This window comes from Anas platyrhynchos, chromosome 3 (genome assembly GCF_047663525.1).
Source record: "Anas platyrhynchos isolate ZD024472 breed Pekin duck chromosome 3, IASCAAS_PekinDuck_T2T, whole genome shotgun sequence".
In the NCBI taxonomy this organism is placed as follows: Eukaryota; Metazoa; Chordata; class Aves; order Anseriformes; family Anatidae; genus Anas; species Anas platyrhynchos.
This window is the reverse complement of record NC_092589.1, coordinates 8,040,006-8,059,574: the sequence shown is the minus strand read 5'-3', so window position 1 is coordinate 8,059,574 and position 19,569 is coordinate 8,040,006. Positions and strand designations below refer to the sequence as shown.

At 37.1% G+C, this 19,569-nt stretch overlaps 1 protein-coding gene across 11 annotated transcripts in view; it reads right to left on the bottom strand.

Moving 5' to 3' along the window:
* The window catches only part of PLCB1 (phospholipase C beta 1), a 376,029-nt gene that overhangs the window by 57,095 nt on the left and 299,365 nt on the right, over window positions 1-19,569 (bottom strand). For all 11 annotated transcript variants that reach the window (XM_027455554.3, XM_027455555.3, XM_027455561.3 and 8 more), the window contains 8 exons: window positions 19,069-19,201; window positions 18,138-18,191; window positions 16,568-16,787; window positions 12,581-12,761; window positions 10,354-10,430; window positions 10,144-10,233; window positions 7,824-7,881; window positions 6,696-6,782 (listed from right to left, as the gene is read on the bottom strand). In XM_027455554.3, coding sequence (XP_027311355.1) covers window positions 6,696-6,782; window positions 7,824-7,881; window positions 10,144-10,233; window positions 10,354-10,430; window positions 12,581-12,761; window positions 16,568-16,787; window positions 18,138-18,191; window positions 19,069-19,201 — 900 coding nt within the window. The remainder of the gene's footprint in view (window positions 1-6,695; window positions 6,783-7,823; window positions 7,882-10,143; window positions 10,234-10,353; window positions 10,431-12,580; window positions 12,762-16,567; window positions 16,788-18,137; window positions 18,192-19,068; window positions 19,202-19,569) is intronic.

The window sequence follows — 19,569 nt, the reverse complement described above, 5'->3', positions numbered from 1 at the left end:
TCTATGGTCTGTCAGGAAGGCTAATTGACCAGAGTGGTTTGAGACATGAGCTTATCTGAGATGGATAAAATAAGAACAAAGTCTCTTGTGCAAACTGGGAAAGAAAAAGCCTGTGAGGTTTCTTCTGCCCAGGAAGAAGTCTCAAATTTGTGCCTTTAAAATAAAATATTCAGTGAACGCCTTTACTCACAGATGGTAGCTGGACTCTGAAATCACTTTTCTTAAAAAAATAAAAAATAAAAAGTCACAGTACCCTCACAAATCAAATCTGTCTGCCACATGACCTCCATTATGGACCATACTCTGCCTTCAGTCATGCCATTTTAAATCACCAGTGCCTCTGCTAGTTTCATAATGTTCCTTTTTATTTATACTAGTGGAAGCTAAGAAATAACTTGCCTTTTTTACTTTATTTTATTTTTTTTAAGCTCCATGTGACACCCAAGATTTTCTCTGGTTTCCAGTAGAACAATTTTTTGTGAGGAATGTCACTCCCTATCAACAAATAGCAATCTGAAATTCTTCTATTTTGTCTCTTTCCATTAGAATGCTTCTTCATATTTGCATTCTACAATCGGTTTTAACATTTTTCTTTAATATTATAATTTAAAATTAATTTAAATTTAAAAAGCATTTTGCATAGTCGCACTGGAAATGTGATGCTCTGGATTGGAATGTTAGTATTCCTGAGTGTTCCCAAGACACATGTGTATCTGCAAGACCAATACTGGCAGACATTTAATTAACAGGGAAAATATCACCTTAAATTGTTAGATGTATCTTTTGTGACCTGATGTTCATTGCTCACACCACAACATTTATTTTGGTGGAAAAATAAACAATCATTAAAAATGTGGATTTGTGAAGAAAAAAACAGAAACAGGCAAACAAGGTCTTATTTTCAAATATTCCTTAGAGCATCCTGTTATTTGGACTGAAGTCTTTTGATCTCAGGCCTAGTGATGAGCTTGTCACTTCATAGAAGTTAAGGGAGTTTTATTGGTATAAAATTGGCATAAGATAAAGGTCAGCCTATTTCATTTTAATGAGTGAAGTGAGATTATTTACCACTCAGTTTACAGACCTAAAGTAAGTGCATTCTGCACTTCATCCACCGGGAGAAACAGAAAAAAGGAGACAACCCTAGTTTCCCAAAAGAATACTCTGCAGCCGTGAGCTGCCTAACAATCACAGTAATAAAGCGTTTGAAGAAATATCAGGGCTTAAGCCACTCAAAGCTTATTAGATAAATTAGACTGATTGTCACTTAGGACCTGATGCTGAGAGGTGCTGAGCAAAGTGCTAAGGTCCTCAAGTGCATAGTCCATGAAAGCTGTATCCTTCAATTTAAATGCAATCTCTGGACTAAAAATGGGAAGATGCCAGATCCTTAAAGATCAAGTCATAGGGAGATTTGGAAATCTCAGTCTAGAAATTTTAATTTAAAAACATTCCTTTTAAATATTTCTTGTTCGCTGAGGTTAAGTAAATTCCATTCATTTCTCCGTGCTGTTGCCCATTTAATGAGGCAGAAAAGCATTTTATTATTCCCCTCTGATGAATATACAAGCACCAAAACCCAAAGCTGAGCAGTGAAACAAACAGCAAATTATTTTCAATTCTTTTAATTCTGTGCTTTTTTTTTTTTTTTGGCAGATACTACCATAGATCATTTTAGCTCAGCAGCCATAGATTCAAGAGACATTTCCTTTTAAACTTTGGAGGTGCTTAAAGTGAATGAATTAACAGAAGAAATCGCTTTTACCTAAACCAAATCCATGAAGTGCAAAGTCCCATGAAACCTGCTAAACTGAAATAACCTTTTTCTCCAAACGCCTTCTCCGAAATTCTTGAATAATCGCCTATGGTTGAACTGGAATGCATTTGGAAAGGTTTGAATTGAAGTGCAGCTAGCCCAAAAGACAGTTTGGCTTCTTACAGAGGTGTAAAGGATAAAAAAGGGATTTTGGTGGACAGTGCATTGTTACTGTGAATTATGCAGTGAGCTGAAATGACACTGGAATAGTCATCAAAGTTCCTAAGAACTGTTCTCTTCCAGATGAGCTAATAGAGTGGCTCCAAGCTCTGAGGTTAACTGAAATCAAATCTAAAAGTGCTGTGAAATACATTTGCTCTATTTGACTTCTTTCAAAAGTTAGAGGTTCTGCTGACCCTGCTGTCAGCAACAGCTCCATTTCACACAACGACATTATCTGCATGAAGACGGACACCGAGTTTTATCTAAAGCATATATGACAAGCTGCAACCATCGCAAAGATCAAGTATCACTTAGGCATTGTAAGAAATCCGTCTGAAATCTATGAAATCATTCACCGGTTTTCAAATATCTTCATTTAAATAACACTCAGAAGGAAGGAGCCACTGTCCAGCAGTTTTTCATTCACAGGCTTCCATGATACATGATTGTAAAAACAGCTAGCCCCAAGATTAAAGGCCTTGGAGGTCCTTTCCAGCCCAGTGTAACAAAAAGAAGACACTGCAGCTGTAAGAGACTTACTGTTGTAAAGCATAAGCATCTCTTAATTTGTTCTGTAACCTGAATACGTGTCATTTTATGTCCCCATAAATTTTTCAAGTACAATGCAAATATTAATTATTGATTGGATATAGAAGTGTCAGCTCCCATTGTGTGCAATTAATAATGCATGTCAAATTGTGAGATGATAAATGTGTGTCCTTTGAAAGTGAGCTAGCGTGCATCAGATGTTTTTATTTTCTGTTATCAAAAACCAATTCATAATTCTAAAGAACTGTTGTTATATTTTCTGAGGGGAAAAGGGCACTTTCTACCTTATGCCCTACCTTAGGGCTATACTGTCTGCATTCATTTCGAAGACCACAGAGAGGCAACACTTAGGAGGAAGTTTGCACAGCTTGTGGCTCTGTTACAGCCCCGTTGTAGCCTTTTCCACAGACAAAGCTTTACCCTGAACTGTGCCATCTTCCACATTGCCAGAAGAGCCCACGCCATGTGGCAGGACTTGGCTAAGCTGGGGTTGTGAGCAGAAGGGCAAGCGTGAGCAGAAACATGAACATGGGCTACAAAACTAGGAAACACATGCCCTACATCTCTCTTGACAGCTTAGGCTGGAAAAACGTGGTTCCCTGAAGCCAAAAGTGTCCAGCTAATGCAATGGGGAGCTGGGGCTGACTTCAAGAGCTATGGAGTCTCACCTACTGTATTGACTTTCAAGTGTATCTCTGGCCCATGAGCCTTAGTAACAAAAGTCTCATTGGTTTCAATTAGTGGAGGCTCAGGTCTATTTACTGTAACTCAGTCGATTCTCAGAAAAATAATTAATTTCTTGTCATGCCTCATGTGTATTGATTTTTGTAATTACAATGAAATTGGAGGCAAGGGTCGGGGGAAGGAAATGCACCTGATTTATGTTTAATTTGATGCACAGGCTGTCAAGGACAAAGAAATTGAGATGCATGCCCATCCTCAATGCACCGCCTTGTGCCTAGATAGCGAGTGCCAGACATGCTGTAGAGAAGAATCTAAAATCACACACTGCTCTAACGCACAGAATTCAATACTGCAGTGTGAAGAGCTGTGTTTCTGCAGCAGCCTCCACAGTATGTAGAGAAGATGCCCAAGGGGAAGATGATAAGGACAGGACAAGCTTAATGTGTATTAACGACTAAGGGAAGAAGACAAAGAATTTGAATGGGGGAGAAAATAACTACAAGCTGTTGCTGATAATAAAGCTGCAAGTAGATAACATAAATACAGAGGAGAAAAGAAAAGGCGAAAAAAATACATATGCCTTGCTTAGCAATGCTGCTGTTAGGAATAAGACAGTGGCATGACAGCATTTGAACTTTGTTTTCACTGTGCTTTCACTACAATGGCACTCAAGCTAGAAATTTTTTAACCTGTGGTCAGTCAGCATTTGACTTACTAATTAAATGGTATTTATCCCTTTCCAAACATGGCTGTGGGACTGGTTGCCTTGTTACCACATATACACACACAGATTTGATGCTAATACTCAGTTTCTAGTTTCTACAGCATCAGAGACTAGTTTGTCATAAAGATACCCTCATTACTTACATATACACAGTAAAACATCTCAGGCCCATTAAAGTCAGTATTACACTGCTTTCAGCAGGACCACAAGAATTACTTCCAAACTTTTCCCTAACAGTATCCATTCAGGAAGCAAAATCTCCAACTCTTCCAAGAGAAAAAAAAAATATATATATATATCTTTTTATATAATAGCCCTGCAAATGAAACTTACAAAACAGTCTCACATCTAAACATTAGAAAGAAATTATATATATGAAAGAGAGGCAAAGTTTCAGGGTGTGAATCAGCTCCAAGTACTTTCATCTAAACACATGATATTTTAAAATTAAACAAAAAGTGAGCCCTCTGCCTCCGGTACAGGGAACTGATTTGCATCAAGTTTGTGCAGTTTCTAAAAGCTGTTGCCTTAAATGTCAGCACTCAAAGGCAAGTTTTCCTCTGGTGGCCTACACACACCGCAACAAAGGAGGCTGCAAACGCATACTTTAAAAAAGAAAAATAAAAAAATAATCTCACTGGTATGGCAGTCTGTTGCCAACACTTTGTGAAATGATATTCTTCCTGGCTATGACAGAGCTCTGTGCACAAAGCCATAGCACAACAAATTCTGAGTCAGTAATAAATAACCAAATGAAAGTGATTGATGATGGCAAATTTGTCTCCAATGGAATTATTGTAAAAATACTAAAAATTCTTTCCCTCATATATTAAACTTTTTGTTTAGGGGTTGTTGATATTGCCAGAAAACCCCTTTGACACAGCTAGCATAAATTTTAGTGGGCGTTTTGACAATGAAACACCGGAGACCAGCCTATTTAAAAAGCTTCTCCTAGAAAGGCTACTGTATGCATAAAATACATTGGTGGTTCTCAGCTAGGAAAGCATTTGATCTATTTTATATCATACGCCCTGTCACTAGGAAAACTTATGAAGCAAATATGGATATGAAATATGAACATGAAGAAAAAAATAAAAAGCTACTTAATAAAATGAGTAATTATGTTTTGCTTAAATCCTCTCATGCCAGCAAAAAGCACATACCATCATAAATTCAGTAAAGTCTGCCCATTTCAGTAGGTGGGAAAGGAAAGAAAATGCAGCAAGGCCCTGTAAGGCACATTACTGTAGAGGGTTTTCTCGGGAGAAATCGAGCGCACTGACAGGAGTGCTGATTACTGCAGTGCTTCAACTGATAGCCAGATGCAGGGGAAGGCAAGGGATCTGGAGCTGCTCTGTGCCATGATCTAATGCTTGGCACATGGACAGCTGAAGAGTCTCATGGTACCAGTCCAGTCCAATCTTTCAAAATGCAACACAAGTCCTGAATGACAAATTCTGACTGCAGGTATGCTAGTTATTAGTGAATCAATAAATTAAAAAAAAAAAGAGAGAGAGAGAGAGAGAGAGAGAGAGAGAGAAAAGAGGACACACACAGAAAAGTAATTATATGTCCAAGTATCTGTGAAAAGCTGAGGTTAGAAGTACTAATATTCTTTGAAATACGTTCAACATTTAGATTCCATTTTCTGGTTCACATGCCCAAGAAGCTCATGATCCTAAGGTATCAAATACAAACCATACTATTTTTTGTGCCTTTAGACTCAGATGCCGTAACATTGAAAAGTTCCAGGTTAATTATAAACATGGCTTTTAAAATGAAAGTAGAAAATTAGAAACACAAACTTTTTTTTTCTAAACAATTTTAAGTTTCTAGCTATTCAGATCTTAGCTTAATTTATTCTCTTGATCTTTGACAAAAATGACATGACAACATTGATTAGGTGACAACCAATACTAAATATTTAAACTGGAATACAAGCACATAAACATAAGGACTGTAGACACAGACAAGAAATTAAAAATGAAGCCTAGAGCACATATTTGAGTGAGTGCAGAAAAGAATGAAAGCAGAGATGACACAATGCGCTGTGGAGAATCATACTTGGATATGAACTCTGCTGAAAATAGGTCTCCATATAACAGTCTGATTACACAGTTACCTAGCTCTTCCTGTGGAAGAAGTATGTACAAAAGATGAATCCAAATCTTCTCCACTGAAGTCAGTGGCAAAACGACCACCAACTTAACCAGGAGTGGGAATTAGCCTAGATTATTATATATTATATATTTCGGATCAAAAAATGTATTTCAGAACACTGCATGCAGATACAGTGCACAAAATCGAACAGGGGAAATCCAACAAGCAATATAGAGCATTAAGCACTAACATTATGAAAACGCTCATTGTTTTCCACAAAATATATCTTTATCAATTATCACAAATATCTGAGACAAGCATGCTAAAAAGATATCTCTTTTGTTTCAATGTAAACTGTGTTTTGTTTTTGTACTGCTAAAGCACAATAGAGTGAAGAGCACACTCTGCTGGTCAGAAGCACCATTTACACTAAAAGCTTTTTAACACTGTGATAAGAGTACTGAAAAATAAACCAAATTATATGACATCTGACTTGAGGTGCTGCTCCGTACTAGGCTGCTACTTGATATTTTTTTCATCCTGTGTACTAAGTTATATAGCTAAAATTCTACATTATCATGTTTAAATATCAATCTATATACTCTATACAACGCTTTCTTTCCTGAAAGACATTTTAAAGTATTGTTCAAAAGTCTTTACCTTGGGTTTTTCATCCAGTATTTGCTGACGAATCTCCTTATGTTTTTCTACCAGTTTCTCCTGTCTTTTACTCTGAGCATCTTCTAGCTGTAAGAAAACAGCAGAGAATCCTGTTTCAAAAACTACGTATTCTCCCTTTCCCACACCTTCACTGGCAGAACTTTTATTACATTATTTTGCTTTAACTTTTACTGTATGAGATGTGCAAGATGGATTGTGCTCCCAGAAGAAAAGTATTTGCATCCTAGAGTCCTAAACAGACATGCTGATCAATTTTAGGCCTCATTTAATACAGCACTCAAGCATGTGCCTGACTCCCAACAAGAACTGAGCATAGTGATCCTGCTCAGAAGGGGGGTTGGACTAGATGATCTTCAGAGGTCCCTTACAACCTCAGCCATTCTGTGATTCTGTGATATTTAATTTGCTAATTCTTTACGCTGATTCCTGAACCAAGGAATCTGTGAGCAAAAATAGGACAACATTTGAATTGAACTCTTCTGCACTGAAATCAAGAGTAAATTCAATAGTGGCAAAAATTTTATAATTTCCCAAAACAAAGTATTGTGGTGAGCACTTTCACCATGGCATAAACTATGTATAGCTACAGAATTACCAACATCTGAAGTGAATTTCTTTGACTTGACTTGTATTTATAGAACTCCCAGAATGCTTTTTTTGTTTTCTGATAACTGTACAAATGTACTTATGGTTAAATTTTACTCTAAGATTGTTTATAGACTTTAAGAGTTTCTTATGAAATCTTTACATTCATGAAACAGCAAGCACACACACACAATTAAAAAATCCTCAGTATTTAAAAAACATCATAGAGTACATGTTTCATGAAAAAACACAGGATATTCAAAGATAAAATCACAACTTTATTAAAATATGTTCCCATTACTATCTCCCACTCCCAAACACTAACACTTAACAAGATCTGTCTGAAATTCCAGTTTTTCTTTTAGTGGAATATCAAAAAGGAGCCCACGCTGCATCTTTTAAATATCTGCACTTGTGGAATCTTTCCACAGAAGCTTGGAATCTGTTGTGTAAAATGACCTAAAACATGAAAGCTGACATTTTATACCCCAAAATGAAAAATAAACATATGACCTGACGTACCCTTTTTATGTACTGTACCACCTCCTGGATATATGATCGAATCATTTCAGTCTTCTCTCTGGGGAGAAGCAATCAACAAGTTATTGTAGTCAATAAGATCATACCAATATATTTTAATCCTCCCCAACTCCCTACAGAATGAGTAAGGCGATGTTTGGAACTTATGGATCAGCCTAACTTAACATTTAGTGGCTTCCTGGATGTGCCTTTTATAACAGGTGGCATCATTGCCATATGAAGGGTTCTGATTTCCCCGTACCACAACAACTCCTCTGCTCTTTCATGCTAGTCTTTTCCCACAGGGTATTGTCACATCTTCAAAGTGATGGCAGCATTCCTTAGGGCCCAAATGTCAGCCTAGGAGAGCACACAACCGTCAGTAGGTGCACACTGCCACATTGTGGCACTTACATATTACTGAAATTATCTCTGTCTGTGTAGATGATGCTGGGAACATCTCAGAGATGATGGCAAAACTCCAACAAAGGGCTCAACTTCAGTCCTCAGCTTTGCTGTGTAAACTACAGAAAGCTGAACTTGGAAGAAGTACTCAAAGTGGCTCAGTGAGACAGCTATTAGGTAACTTTTGGTCAAAGACAAGATGCCTCAAAGGAATAAATGCACATAAAATTACATTCTGTGGATGCTGGAGTTGACCAGATTCAGGACAGTACTCTAAAATCTAATTGCCTAAGAACAGTGAATTGCAAGCTACTGAGGTGGCATTAAAATCTGATGATTTTTGGTAGTTACACAATCCCTGGCCACAGGTAGAATTAGAAAACTTTAGCAAGAACAATATGACATTCTCTATCTGTTTTTTTCTTTTTTTTTCTTTTTTTTCAAATTTTCATAAGAAAAGCTTTAAATAAACAACAGCCTAGCATGGATGACTCAAGTGGGATTTTACAGAAGGTCTCACAACTCCCTGTTCCACTGCAAAAGTGAGGACAAACTGCATCACTTGATAGAGGAAAGCTGAGTTTCCCATTTGGTTCCCATCTTACCTTTCCCAAGGGTTTTCTGAAAAGCCTGGCAGAAGAAAGCCCTTGGGAAGGATGAGGAAAAAATTAAAACAAAAATGAATTTTTACTTGTCTGTTCCTGAGCCTTTCTCACTAGCATCTCATTTACCTCTCAGCCAGCAAATCATTTCCTATTGCAATTGATTTTACTGCTATATTTTTGTAATGACTATTTTTTTCTAATACATTTTATCAGCCCTTACCATATTATTTCTCCCCTTTTCATAATAAATTATTCTAATTTTGTTATTTTTTTTTTTTTTTTTTTTACGATGTTTATACATTTCTTAAATTATCTGATGCAGTTCATTGTGTGAGTGTGTGACCCTCTTTCAGTGTTGCCAAACAAACAGATTGTATGGAGAGGCTCCAAAATCTATATACATCTTTTTACCCAAGATAATTGTGTCTTACTCACATAGTAAAATTCAGATATGAAGGATTTTGTTGTTGTTGCTATTTCTCCTGTATTTTAACTGTTCTTAAGTGTTACTAAAATAAAGACTGGTATAAAAAGATATCCCAGCAAACAGTGAAAGATTAAAATGTTCCATTTTCTTTTTGAGCTGCTTGTGAAAACAAATGAAGAAGGAAAAACAAACCTAGACACTGTGCCTTTGGGCACCTGCATAACTCCATAACTTTGTATTGTCTGGTTGTGCATAAATGAAATTAATATTACTGTCCCTGTTCACAGAAACGGCACCCACAGAGCTCAGTTCTCCTTTCTCTTCCACCAGAAGTAACTGCACACTGAATTAAATTGTTACTGGAGGAGAGTCAGTAGCACAGCATCTGAGCGGAATTTATCACAAAAGTAGAGCAAACCTTCCAGTGTGTTGCTGCTATTTCTTTTAGACAGCAGCTTTAACAGAGTTAAGAAGAAAAGATAACTCACAAAAAAAAAAAAAAAAAAAAGTTACAGCGAAATCAAACCCTGCAGGAATTGAAGTTACTAAGTCTATTTGTAGCCATACATAAAAGAATAGCATTTGGATTAACAGCGTCTTGGTGAATCATTGTCATGACACTCATAGGCATGTCCCCATACATCCCCATCAGCACCTTTGCAGCTGACCCAGACTATCAATACTTGCAGAACAGGAGATTAGATTTGTCCCAGGAAATTAAATTAGTATCAGCAGAAGTAAGAAGGACTCCACTGCTCTGGTGAGGTATTACAGTCTGACTAAAAGCTGCCTTATATTTAGGGTTGAGACCCTTCTTTGATTTTCCAGTTGTGAAAAATGTCTCTCTTCGTAACATATAAGGATATAGATCAAGGGATACACTTACTCTTCCATTTGATTTTTATCCTTGGATTTTGCTTCTGTGATCTTCTCCTGCCTCTTCTTGTCCATTTTTTTCTTCAACTCTTTCTTTTCTCTAAAGTGTAAAAAAAAAAAAAAAAAAAAGAAAAAAAGAAAAAAAGGCAAGTTCAAAATGTATCTAAATGAAAAACACCACAAGGAGATGTAATCAATTATAAGGGGAATAGCACCTTACTTTTCACATGTTTCTTTCAGTTTCTTTAGCTGGCTGTTCTGACATTCCTCTGCTACATCTGTCAACTTCTGAATAAGCTAAAAAAAGAATTCCAAGAAACAGAAATATGCATTTTCAGCAAAACATCAAACATTCATCTAAGTTTCCTCAAACATCCATGTTAAACATGTGAAACTGTTAAACCGTTCCCTGATTAATTATCTATGATCAAAAGCAAGTAAACATTCTTATTAGTGCAAACACATTCTTAACTTGCGGACTCCAGGCAGACTCGTAAAGTCCAACTTACATAGAAACTATGACTTCTCTGTACATCAAGGTGATGTACTCTGAGAAAATTAAATGTAAAATCAAAAGATTTTTCCTAGATTTTACTCTTGCTATAAATTAGAATATCTGTGATAATTCATAAGTGATCACAAAATGAACTTGTGCAATATGAATTACAAGCTGAATTCTTGTTCACTTCAAGGTTCTCTGTGAGTGCTGAAAACATTCCTCTTGCACAGAGTACTATTACATGGAGCAGCCTGGATTTCAGTGTGGTCAGGTGGACAAACATTCATGCATGATAGCTAAGAAAGTTAAGCTGTATCCTGATCACACATCACTGGATTCAGAATATCATAGTTGTTGGTGTGAAATTTCATGTGCTGGGCTGGGTCCAATCTCATTTGAGCTGAAGCTGCTAACAAAACCATGCTTGTAGTTGTGATGCTGACGGATGAGGATGCATGGACTGGGCCTCTGTTCAAGTTCAATGAATGGTGAATTCAAGTGGGAAATGGGGCCAATTTCATTCGATCGTGCCTATGGTTTAAGCTGGATTCTATTAAATAATCTTCTCAGGATGATGAACAAGAAAATGGATAATAATGCCTAGCTAGTCTCATCCAGTTTTTCTTTCCTTAGATAAAAGAAGAAGAATGCTAAGAATAGGCTGTCCTCTGAAAGAAATCAAAAACAATCTCTCCTCTGCAAGGCAGATTTTATGTGGAACAAATCTTAATTCCAGCATAATTCAGAAGGAAAACTGTCTGAATGTTCTGTGTCAAAAAAATGAATTTATCATGACACTACCTAACTGGACAAAGCACAAAATGGGACTTGGCTTTGGGAAAAGCCATTTCCTATTTTGGAATGAGAAATTAACTTACAATATCATCCCAACTATGTGGGTCCACAACGTTTTGTTCTTATAAAAAGTAAAATCCCTGAGATGCAGCCAACAATTGTTACTGTACTCCTGCAGCACAGGTAACTGTGTCCACGCACTCCTGCTGGAGCTGTTCCTGCTGCGTAACACTGATATGGTTCACGTACAACTGATGATAAACAGCACCGCTTGGGAGCCGCAGTTCTGTGCTATGATCCATGGGAATGAATTTGTGAAAAGGCCTTGCTGAGCGATTTAAATTCATATCACTCTTCTGCCCTGCTTTTTGGATGGCAGGACAGAACAGACAAATCACTTCAGACACCAGCAATGAGGTAAAACATCATATAATAGAAAAAAATTGTGAGACAGGATTGTCTGGAGTTGAGAAACAGTTTGCACTCCCATAACACCCTTTTAAAAATGTTCTCTTCTGCCTGAGAACATCCATCAGCATCAGCTGCCATCTGCCCAAGCTCCTCTATTGCAGCTCAGAGGGCTATGATCTTGCTGCAGTTGTCAGCCAAACTCCAGCTGTAAAAACAAAGTAGCTGGGACTGATGCATGCAAACTATTTCTTCACCATACACAGATTATGTCCTGCATCCCCTTAAAGCATTCATCTGCAGTAGGAACGCCGTTTGGCAAAACTCTGTGCCCTGGGGAATGTTTGAAGCTATTTTCATTTATTTATTTTCCTGCTGTTTGAATTTATTTCCAGTTAATACTGCCTACTTGAGTATTGTACATTTAAGTAAGTGGCAGAACAAAATGGGAACATCAACTAAAAGTTGCAGAAAACTTAGACATATGTAACTAGAGGTAAGGACTCAGTGCCGTAGCATTAATAATAAATCTGTTGCCTTTCTGCCTTCTATCCAAAGCCCTCCAAGTATGTTAAAGTGTTAGTGACAAAGTGGCACAACAACCCCTTGAAGTAGCAGTGGACCACATGGGAATCAAGATATGAAATGGACTCCAACTGAAAGGAAGCCCCACTTCGTTCTAACATCACACTGCTTTCATTACTAACCCAAGACCACTAAAGAAAAGCAGATGCCATAAACGTACCAGCTTAATGTGCTCTCGTTTCTGGTACTTTTCACTGTAATACTGTTCCTGTCGGAGATTTAGCAGCTGCTGTTGCTGCTTCTCCTTCAGCTCGACTAGCTTCTGGGTCATTTCAGAGTCGAGTGCAGCTAATTCTTGTTCAATAGTTGAAGAACTGTGGTCTGGGCTGCCTGTTTCAGACCTGCAAAGATACACACACACACACACACACCAGCTCCAAGTCACTAGGTATGCATGCTCTGCCCCGTATTTAAACCCTGTTTTTAAGGTAGCTGGTTACATGTAGTCCATCAAATAAGTTCCTCGGCACCACATATACAGGAAGAAGATGATTTTAGCTATGGTAAATCCACTAATTTAATCTTAGCAAAGAAAACAGTGCTAATTGTTTTCTAATGGGATGTGTGTTACTTTTAAACCTCGTATTACAAACCTGCCATGTGGGTGGAACAGGACTTAGTATAAATGAGCTATAAATGAAACTGCCAGGAATTCCTATAAACATGCGCCCATAGAACTTATTTCTCCACTTCCAGGCACATAACTTGAATTTCAGAGCTTCCTAATCCTCAGCAAAAATGGTAAATGCTAAGTATTTTGGAAACATAGTCATCCTTGCATACGCTTAGCAATAAATTTAAGAGCATAACTTTACATCTGCATTTATAAAAAGCTTAAAATGGTTAGGAACATCCCTTTATTTGGTATTTTCTCCCCCCTTCAGGAAATGCCATGCATAGCACACACACAAGAAAGTGTTCTATGTATGGACTCCTGACTTCAGGAGGAAACTTAACTTCCCAGTGGGGAATAAACCTCAGAAAGGCAACACATAGGAACACAGAAAAAATATAAGAAAAAGGCTAAAAAGCAAACACCAAGGACTAGGATTTATTTTTATTTTTTTCCTTAAAATAGAAAGAAGGATAGATGTAATGGTAATGGGAGACACGATGACACTGCTCAACGAAAAAATAAACAAAAAATTGCAAAAGCAGTATCACTCTCAGGCCAGCTGTAAACTAAACCCAAGAAAAATGTTTTTAAAAAATATGATTATGCTGTGTCTCTGCTTGGCTGCCATGTTTACTGCTGTACTCAGGTGTTAAAACAGTTGCCTGGGAAACCTCAGGAACAGCGCATGAGATGGACAAAACAGCAAAACCTTGAGCAGAGAGGACTGACTGCGAAAAATGAATTTTCTATTCAGAAATTTGCAAAGATTACAATGCAGAGAAAATGCTGCACTGGCTGCCTGTCTTTTCTCACTCAGGTTCAACTTTGCAGCTGCTGTCAATTAGCATAACTTCAACCAAATAATGTGAAGCTGCTTTCATCAGGCTGAGGATACAGACCATGGTAGCCTATTTGTATCTCTTGTATTATTGTTGTATTTGAATATTCTGCTATGATGTTAAGTGGTATCAGTGTGACAGGTGAGGATAATTTACATACAGAGCCACAAGACAGCATTAAAGAATATTAAAGTCAGCAAATTATGCCATTATGCTATATGTTTTAAAGTTGACATCTCTTGTATTTTTGGCAGAAAGAAATAAGGCTAAAACAGTAACACTCTGTTAAGGGACATGATCATTAAATAAAAACTTCAGAACTACACCAGCAAAATATCTGTGTTTGTGTTCACTAAAGTTCAACTGTCCCATAGACATTGGCTTTACTGAATCTTTGCCCCATTTTAGACATGGGCATGAAACACTGATTGCTTCTGATCAGAGACAACAAATTTTAATGACAATCTGATGCAGAGACTTTGAACTTACAGGTAAATAGCCTCAGTAATAATTTAAAATGGTGAAAATTGCCTTTTCCCTTGTGATGCAGTATTCTATTAAAAGTCTTCTGCTTGAGATAATATGTACATGCAAGTTTGAAAAGGCCTAAATACATACTCCTGCTCCTTAAAAATTCAGCAACAGATTTTTTAACCTTCAGATTTCTCAGTATCTTCACATGAAACTTCACATCTCTGAAATTGCTGTGACAGCTCCCCGTAACAGAATACAGTGTTTTATTGCATAATATCATGAATGATTTATGGTCAGATCATAACAAAATAAAAAACCCAAATCCTTTTTAGTTAAAGAAAGATGAGTCATTTATTCAGTTTGTTCTACTTAAATTTGAATAGAATATGCTAGAGAAAAAGAGGAACAAAACAATATCATACTGTTTTGTCTGCCACTATCTGTCACACACACTTATGATGGAAAATACAATGAATAAAATATCACTGTGTATGCAGCTGACAACCAGTCATTAAGGGATTTTAACAGATTCAAGTGTAGAACCCAGAGGCCTGAAAACTGGCAACAGTTAAGGCCACCTGAACATACACATCTTATGAGTACTAAGCTCTTACTAAGCCAAAAGACATTCTGTCATTGGCCAAACATAAATGAGTAAGCTCCTTCCCGGGGACAAGATATGGCCTGAATCTTGGTCACTTACAATTAGAGGTACTATCAACAAGGGTAGTAGCTAGAGCTTGCTCACACCTTTTTTCTCCAATGGTCTCCTACCAAAACAGTATCCAGTTGGTTTTTTTAATGCTCATTCAATGTCTTCATGTTCAAGATCTGCATCTATATCAATTTTATGCAAAAGTTAAAAGGCTTTTGTGGTTATCTAATTACTTTAAAGAAAAAGATTAAGTTAGAATGAGAAAGCCACTCTAATGGGAGAAGGAAAAATTTAGGAGGGTACTTGATAATGATAATTATTATTCAGTTTTAATAGTATTAGGCACTGATTGTACCTACATGTGCATACGTTTTGCCAAGAGTTAAGAAAGTTCTTTAGTAATGTAAAGCTCCTTACCATATGAATAAGATGAAAAATGTGGAAAGATTAACAAGACCCAACAGTGTTTGCATTTCAAACTGATAATTGCAAATGCAACTCTCTTTTGTTATCTGAACAAATAATAAAAATGATATCAGCAAACACAAAGAGATGAGCTACAGTGCAATGCAAGACTGAGAAAGAGATGTAGCACAGAAGGGATGTGCATGCAGGGGCAAAGCCAGTCAATCATTAAGAGATTCCCAAGCGGTGTGAATCAATTATCATTTAAACTACAGTCAGATATTAATAACTGGCAGGTATTTCTTTCACCTAACTACACATGTGATGTTTTTTTTACTGTAGTATGAGTTTTCTTTCCAGGGCTCTAACTTGTAGACAATGGTCTCCATCCGAAAATTCAGAATATCCATTCTAATCACAAATAACATGAGGACTAGATTTTGTTTCTGTTTTGAAACTGGAATCTTGCTCCACCACCAGGCAGCACACTGTGGTGGCCCAAAGGGAACCGCTGCTCAAGATGGGCAATATGACTATGTGTGCTGGCTGCAAAACTTTCTCCTTGCTTGAAAAAGGCGCTACATTATGATGTGTGGGGCAAGTTTTCAATGAACTGACACCCCTTATCCTAAAGGAGGTCAAGCCTGTGAGACAGTGGTGTGTTCTGATAAAATGTGCTGCAGTTGACCTGAGTAGGAAACTAAAATACATTATCCAGATAGGGTTTCAGTTCTTTGATGCCTCAGTCTGATTCCTGAACTGCCCCTAGTATGTAGGGGAAGCCCAATCTCACTGCTTGTGATTAAGTTTACTGCCTAACCATTGGCTCATGTTGCCAGTATAGCTGAAGCACCTACTACCCACAACAGAGGACTACAGGAAGTCCCATGATAAATACTGTATGAATTTGTTTACAGGAAAAGAGCTATAAAATTGTGAATGACTTATCTGGCTTCTAGCAGAGAATCAGTGTATCATAGAGAGGGCTTTTTTTTTTCTGCTGACTTCCATGTCAAAACACCTGACTTCATTTTATCTAGGAATATTTCAACTTTTGATTTTTTTCCCCTGAGATCTAATGTCACCTCCATTAATTGTCTATCATAAAAGAAGTAAATATATCTGATGTCAAAGACAGGAAAGCTGCATTTAACATACTTTTTCTTACTGTCTCTTTTTGCTGTTTTTTCTAAAACTGCTCTTCGTCGCAGGTAGTCATTTTGGATTTCATTATACTTTGCAGTGTGCTCTTTGATAAGATCAGTGGTTTTCTTGTGGTGCCTCTTTACAAGGTCCTTCATTTCCTTGTAGTGCTTCTTCTGAAGCTTTACAAACGACTTCTGTTGTTTTAGCTCCTCAATAGTCTGTGCTTCCACTTCTACAATGATAATAACAAAAGCCACTTCAATTTTCTAATAACATATGATTTCAATCAGAGAAATCACAACCAGCAGGAATGAAACAAAGCATGCTTTCTTACTGCTGGTAAGTGAAATGTGTTAGCTTAAGCTAACCAAGTAGACTTCTCTGAAAATAAGCTAACTAGATTGAAAACACTGTGGCAAATTTAATTAAGAGTAGGAAATGAGTCAAAAATTTAGAACAGCAGTATGTCCAACAAAATAAAAAACATACTTTTTTTTTCCCCCTCAAACTCTTTCAGATGCAAAAGATTCATATCAGCCTAACATATAACATCATCACCTTACAAAGGTATGGTCACTGTTCCTTTTTGTAAGCACTACATCAACACTTCAGGTCTTCCTTCTCTCTGGATGGGCTACTTAACATATTAATGCCTAAAACCCCTTTACAAACAGCATTTCAGCACCTGCTCCTCTGCTTTGACCTGGGCACTGGCTGGAAGCAGCTGTCTCAGTACCATCATGGCTACCCAACAGATTTCACTTCTCTTGTGATGCATCAGGAGGGTCATGGACAGCTGTCTGCCAGTCTGGCAAGGCATCAGAAGCTAAATGCTAAGAATTGCACTCCAGAACTGTCACTGAGAATAGCAGCTATCTGAGGATGTCCTGCTTGGTGAACCCTGCTCAGAGTTCAAGCTTGGTGTCTGCTAGTCTGACCTGCATAAGCTCACCCCAAATCAGCAACTGCAACAAAAAAGGTGACGGACCAGACTGAAGACACCTTCCCAGATCTCACAACAGATTAAGTATATAGAAATGTTGGAAAATGACTTAAAAATAATGAGTTAGGAGATTTGCAATCAAAAATATGTCTCCAAGCTGAAGGATGTGACTCCCAGCTGCACAGCAGGACTCTATCTGACAGGCCAGTTTGCTTAATGCAACAGAATAATTTCAGTTTTGTACGAGTGATAGGAAGGATACAAGGCTAATGGAGATAAAATCATTTCACCACTAATCATAAGAGTAATAGCATATTTAGCTTCTGTTCTGAGCATAATGCTGTTTTTTGTCTGCATTAGATGCAAACATTGTGCCTATGAGAATGCAATAATAGAATAATGTTTAAAAATTCCATGTTGGCACCTGATGGTGATCTCATGAAGCATGTGTTCAAACATTGAATAACTTCTTAGCTGAGGAAGAAGATATGGTAAGTAGTGTATTTTCTATGAGTTATTGCAGTCACAATCATTCAAACAAATGTTTAAGTCAGATGGCCCATTTCATTAAAAATACATGTATATTTCAATTGACAAAAAAGTGTATCCTTCATATAATGTAAGCTGTATATTTAATACCTGTGAGGACACTCTGAATAAGATCTTCTGTCTTTGCAGGTGCTTTCACCGAACCTAGAGGTAAAAGAGACGACCGATATAAATTCTTTTAAAACAACCACCATTACTGTGCCACTAGACTGCATATTTAAACATGGCATGTGACGCAGGATACATGCTGAAACAAGCATTTATTAATCATTTGAGAAAACACATCTTGAATAGAAGAGAAGCAACACAAAACAACACCAATCCTGTGAACTAACACAAAAAGGTAATCTAAAAACCCACCTGAGCGTCCTTGTTTTACTTATGAGGTGGGTGCCATTGAATTCAGTGATATGACTCACATGAGTCATTTAAGTGGTGGTAATAGGCTGACGGTTAGTACAACTGACCTATATTATGATGACAGTGCAAAATATCTGTACACAAGATGAGTCCAGCTCCTTGGAAGTCAGATGGATCATGCCTATGAAGACTACATTCATTAAATTATATACACTGTGATTTAACAAGCATTTATTATAGGAGATACATCAATATGGAATATATAAGTATGAAAACCTGTATTTTGTGCATGGAATAAGATGTAACTACTTGCATAAATATGGCATATTTGTAAAAACGATTTAAAGAAATTCCTTCACTTGCAATCACAAAAAAGCACTAGCAAACTTTCTTGCTTGCAATGAACTTCAATTCCACCACAAAACCAACTCTTAAATACAAGGTACTTGTATGACTGAAGAGTGGCAGAGTGGGAAAATGTCCACCCATTATATAAAAAACAAATAAACAACCAAACAAGAAAACACCAAAGACCCTTTGTTCTTGAAATGCAAAGCACATGAAAAATGATCTACATTTCTTTTGAAAAGATGGTGTCTTCTTTTATTGTTTTGCTTGTGTTGTTTGTGTGGTTACTGTTATGTTTGTTTTTTGTTTTTACCTGGTGTTGGTTGGCTATGGACAACCTGAGTTGCTGGTTTCGGTGTAAGAGAGGCAGTGCAATTTAGTCCATTTTCTGCTGGTGTTGGCCTAGGTTCATTGTTAGCTTCAGATGGTGCATCTCCATGGTCCACCTGAAAATATGAAATGACTTACATTACTCTCTCCGATTAACAGAACTGAAAATTTCCAGATGTGATTTACCCTATTTTTCAATAATATTATGTAGATGTTACACATAAATCATTCTAACAGGGAAAAAAAGGTATCTTTAAGAGACCCAGTAATCCAGGTAGTTCATTTTTGCAGGGCAAATTTCAGGAAGAAATAGAGCATGTATTATTCTGTAGAAGTATTTTCATTTTAAGTTGATATAACTCATCAGGGACATTTTTCAGTACAGTATGTATTAGCTGCACCAGATGTGAAATCTGTATTTTATTGAAAAGCATTGTTCTCTGCCATAAAACCTTTCTAGATGTAATGTAGAAGGTGGCAAGAA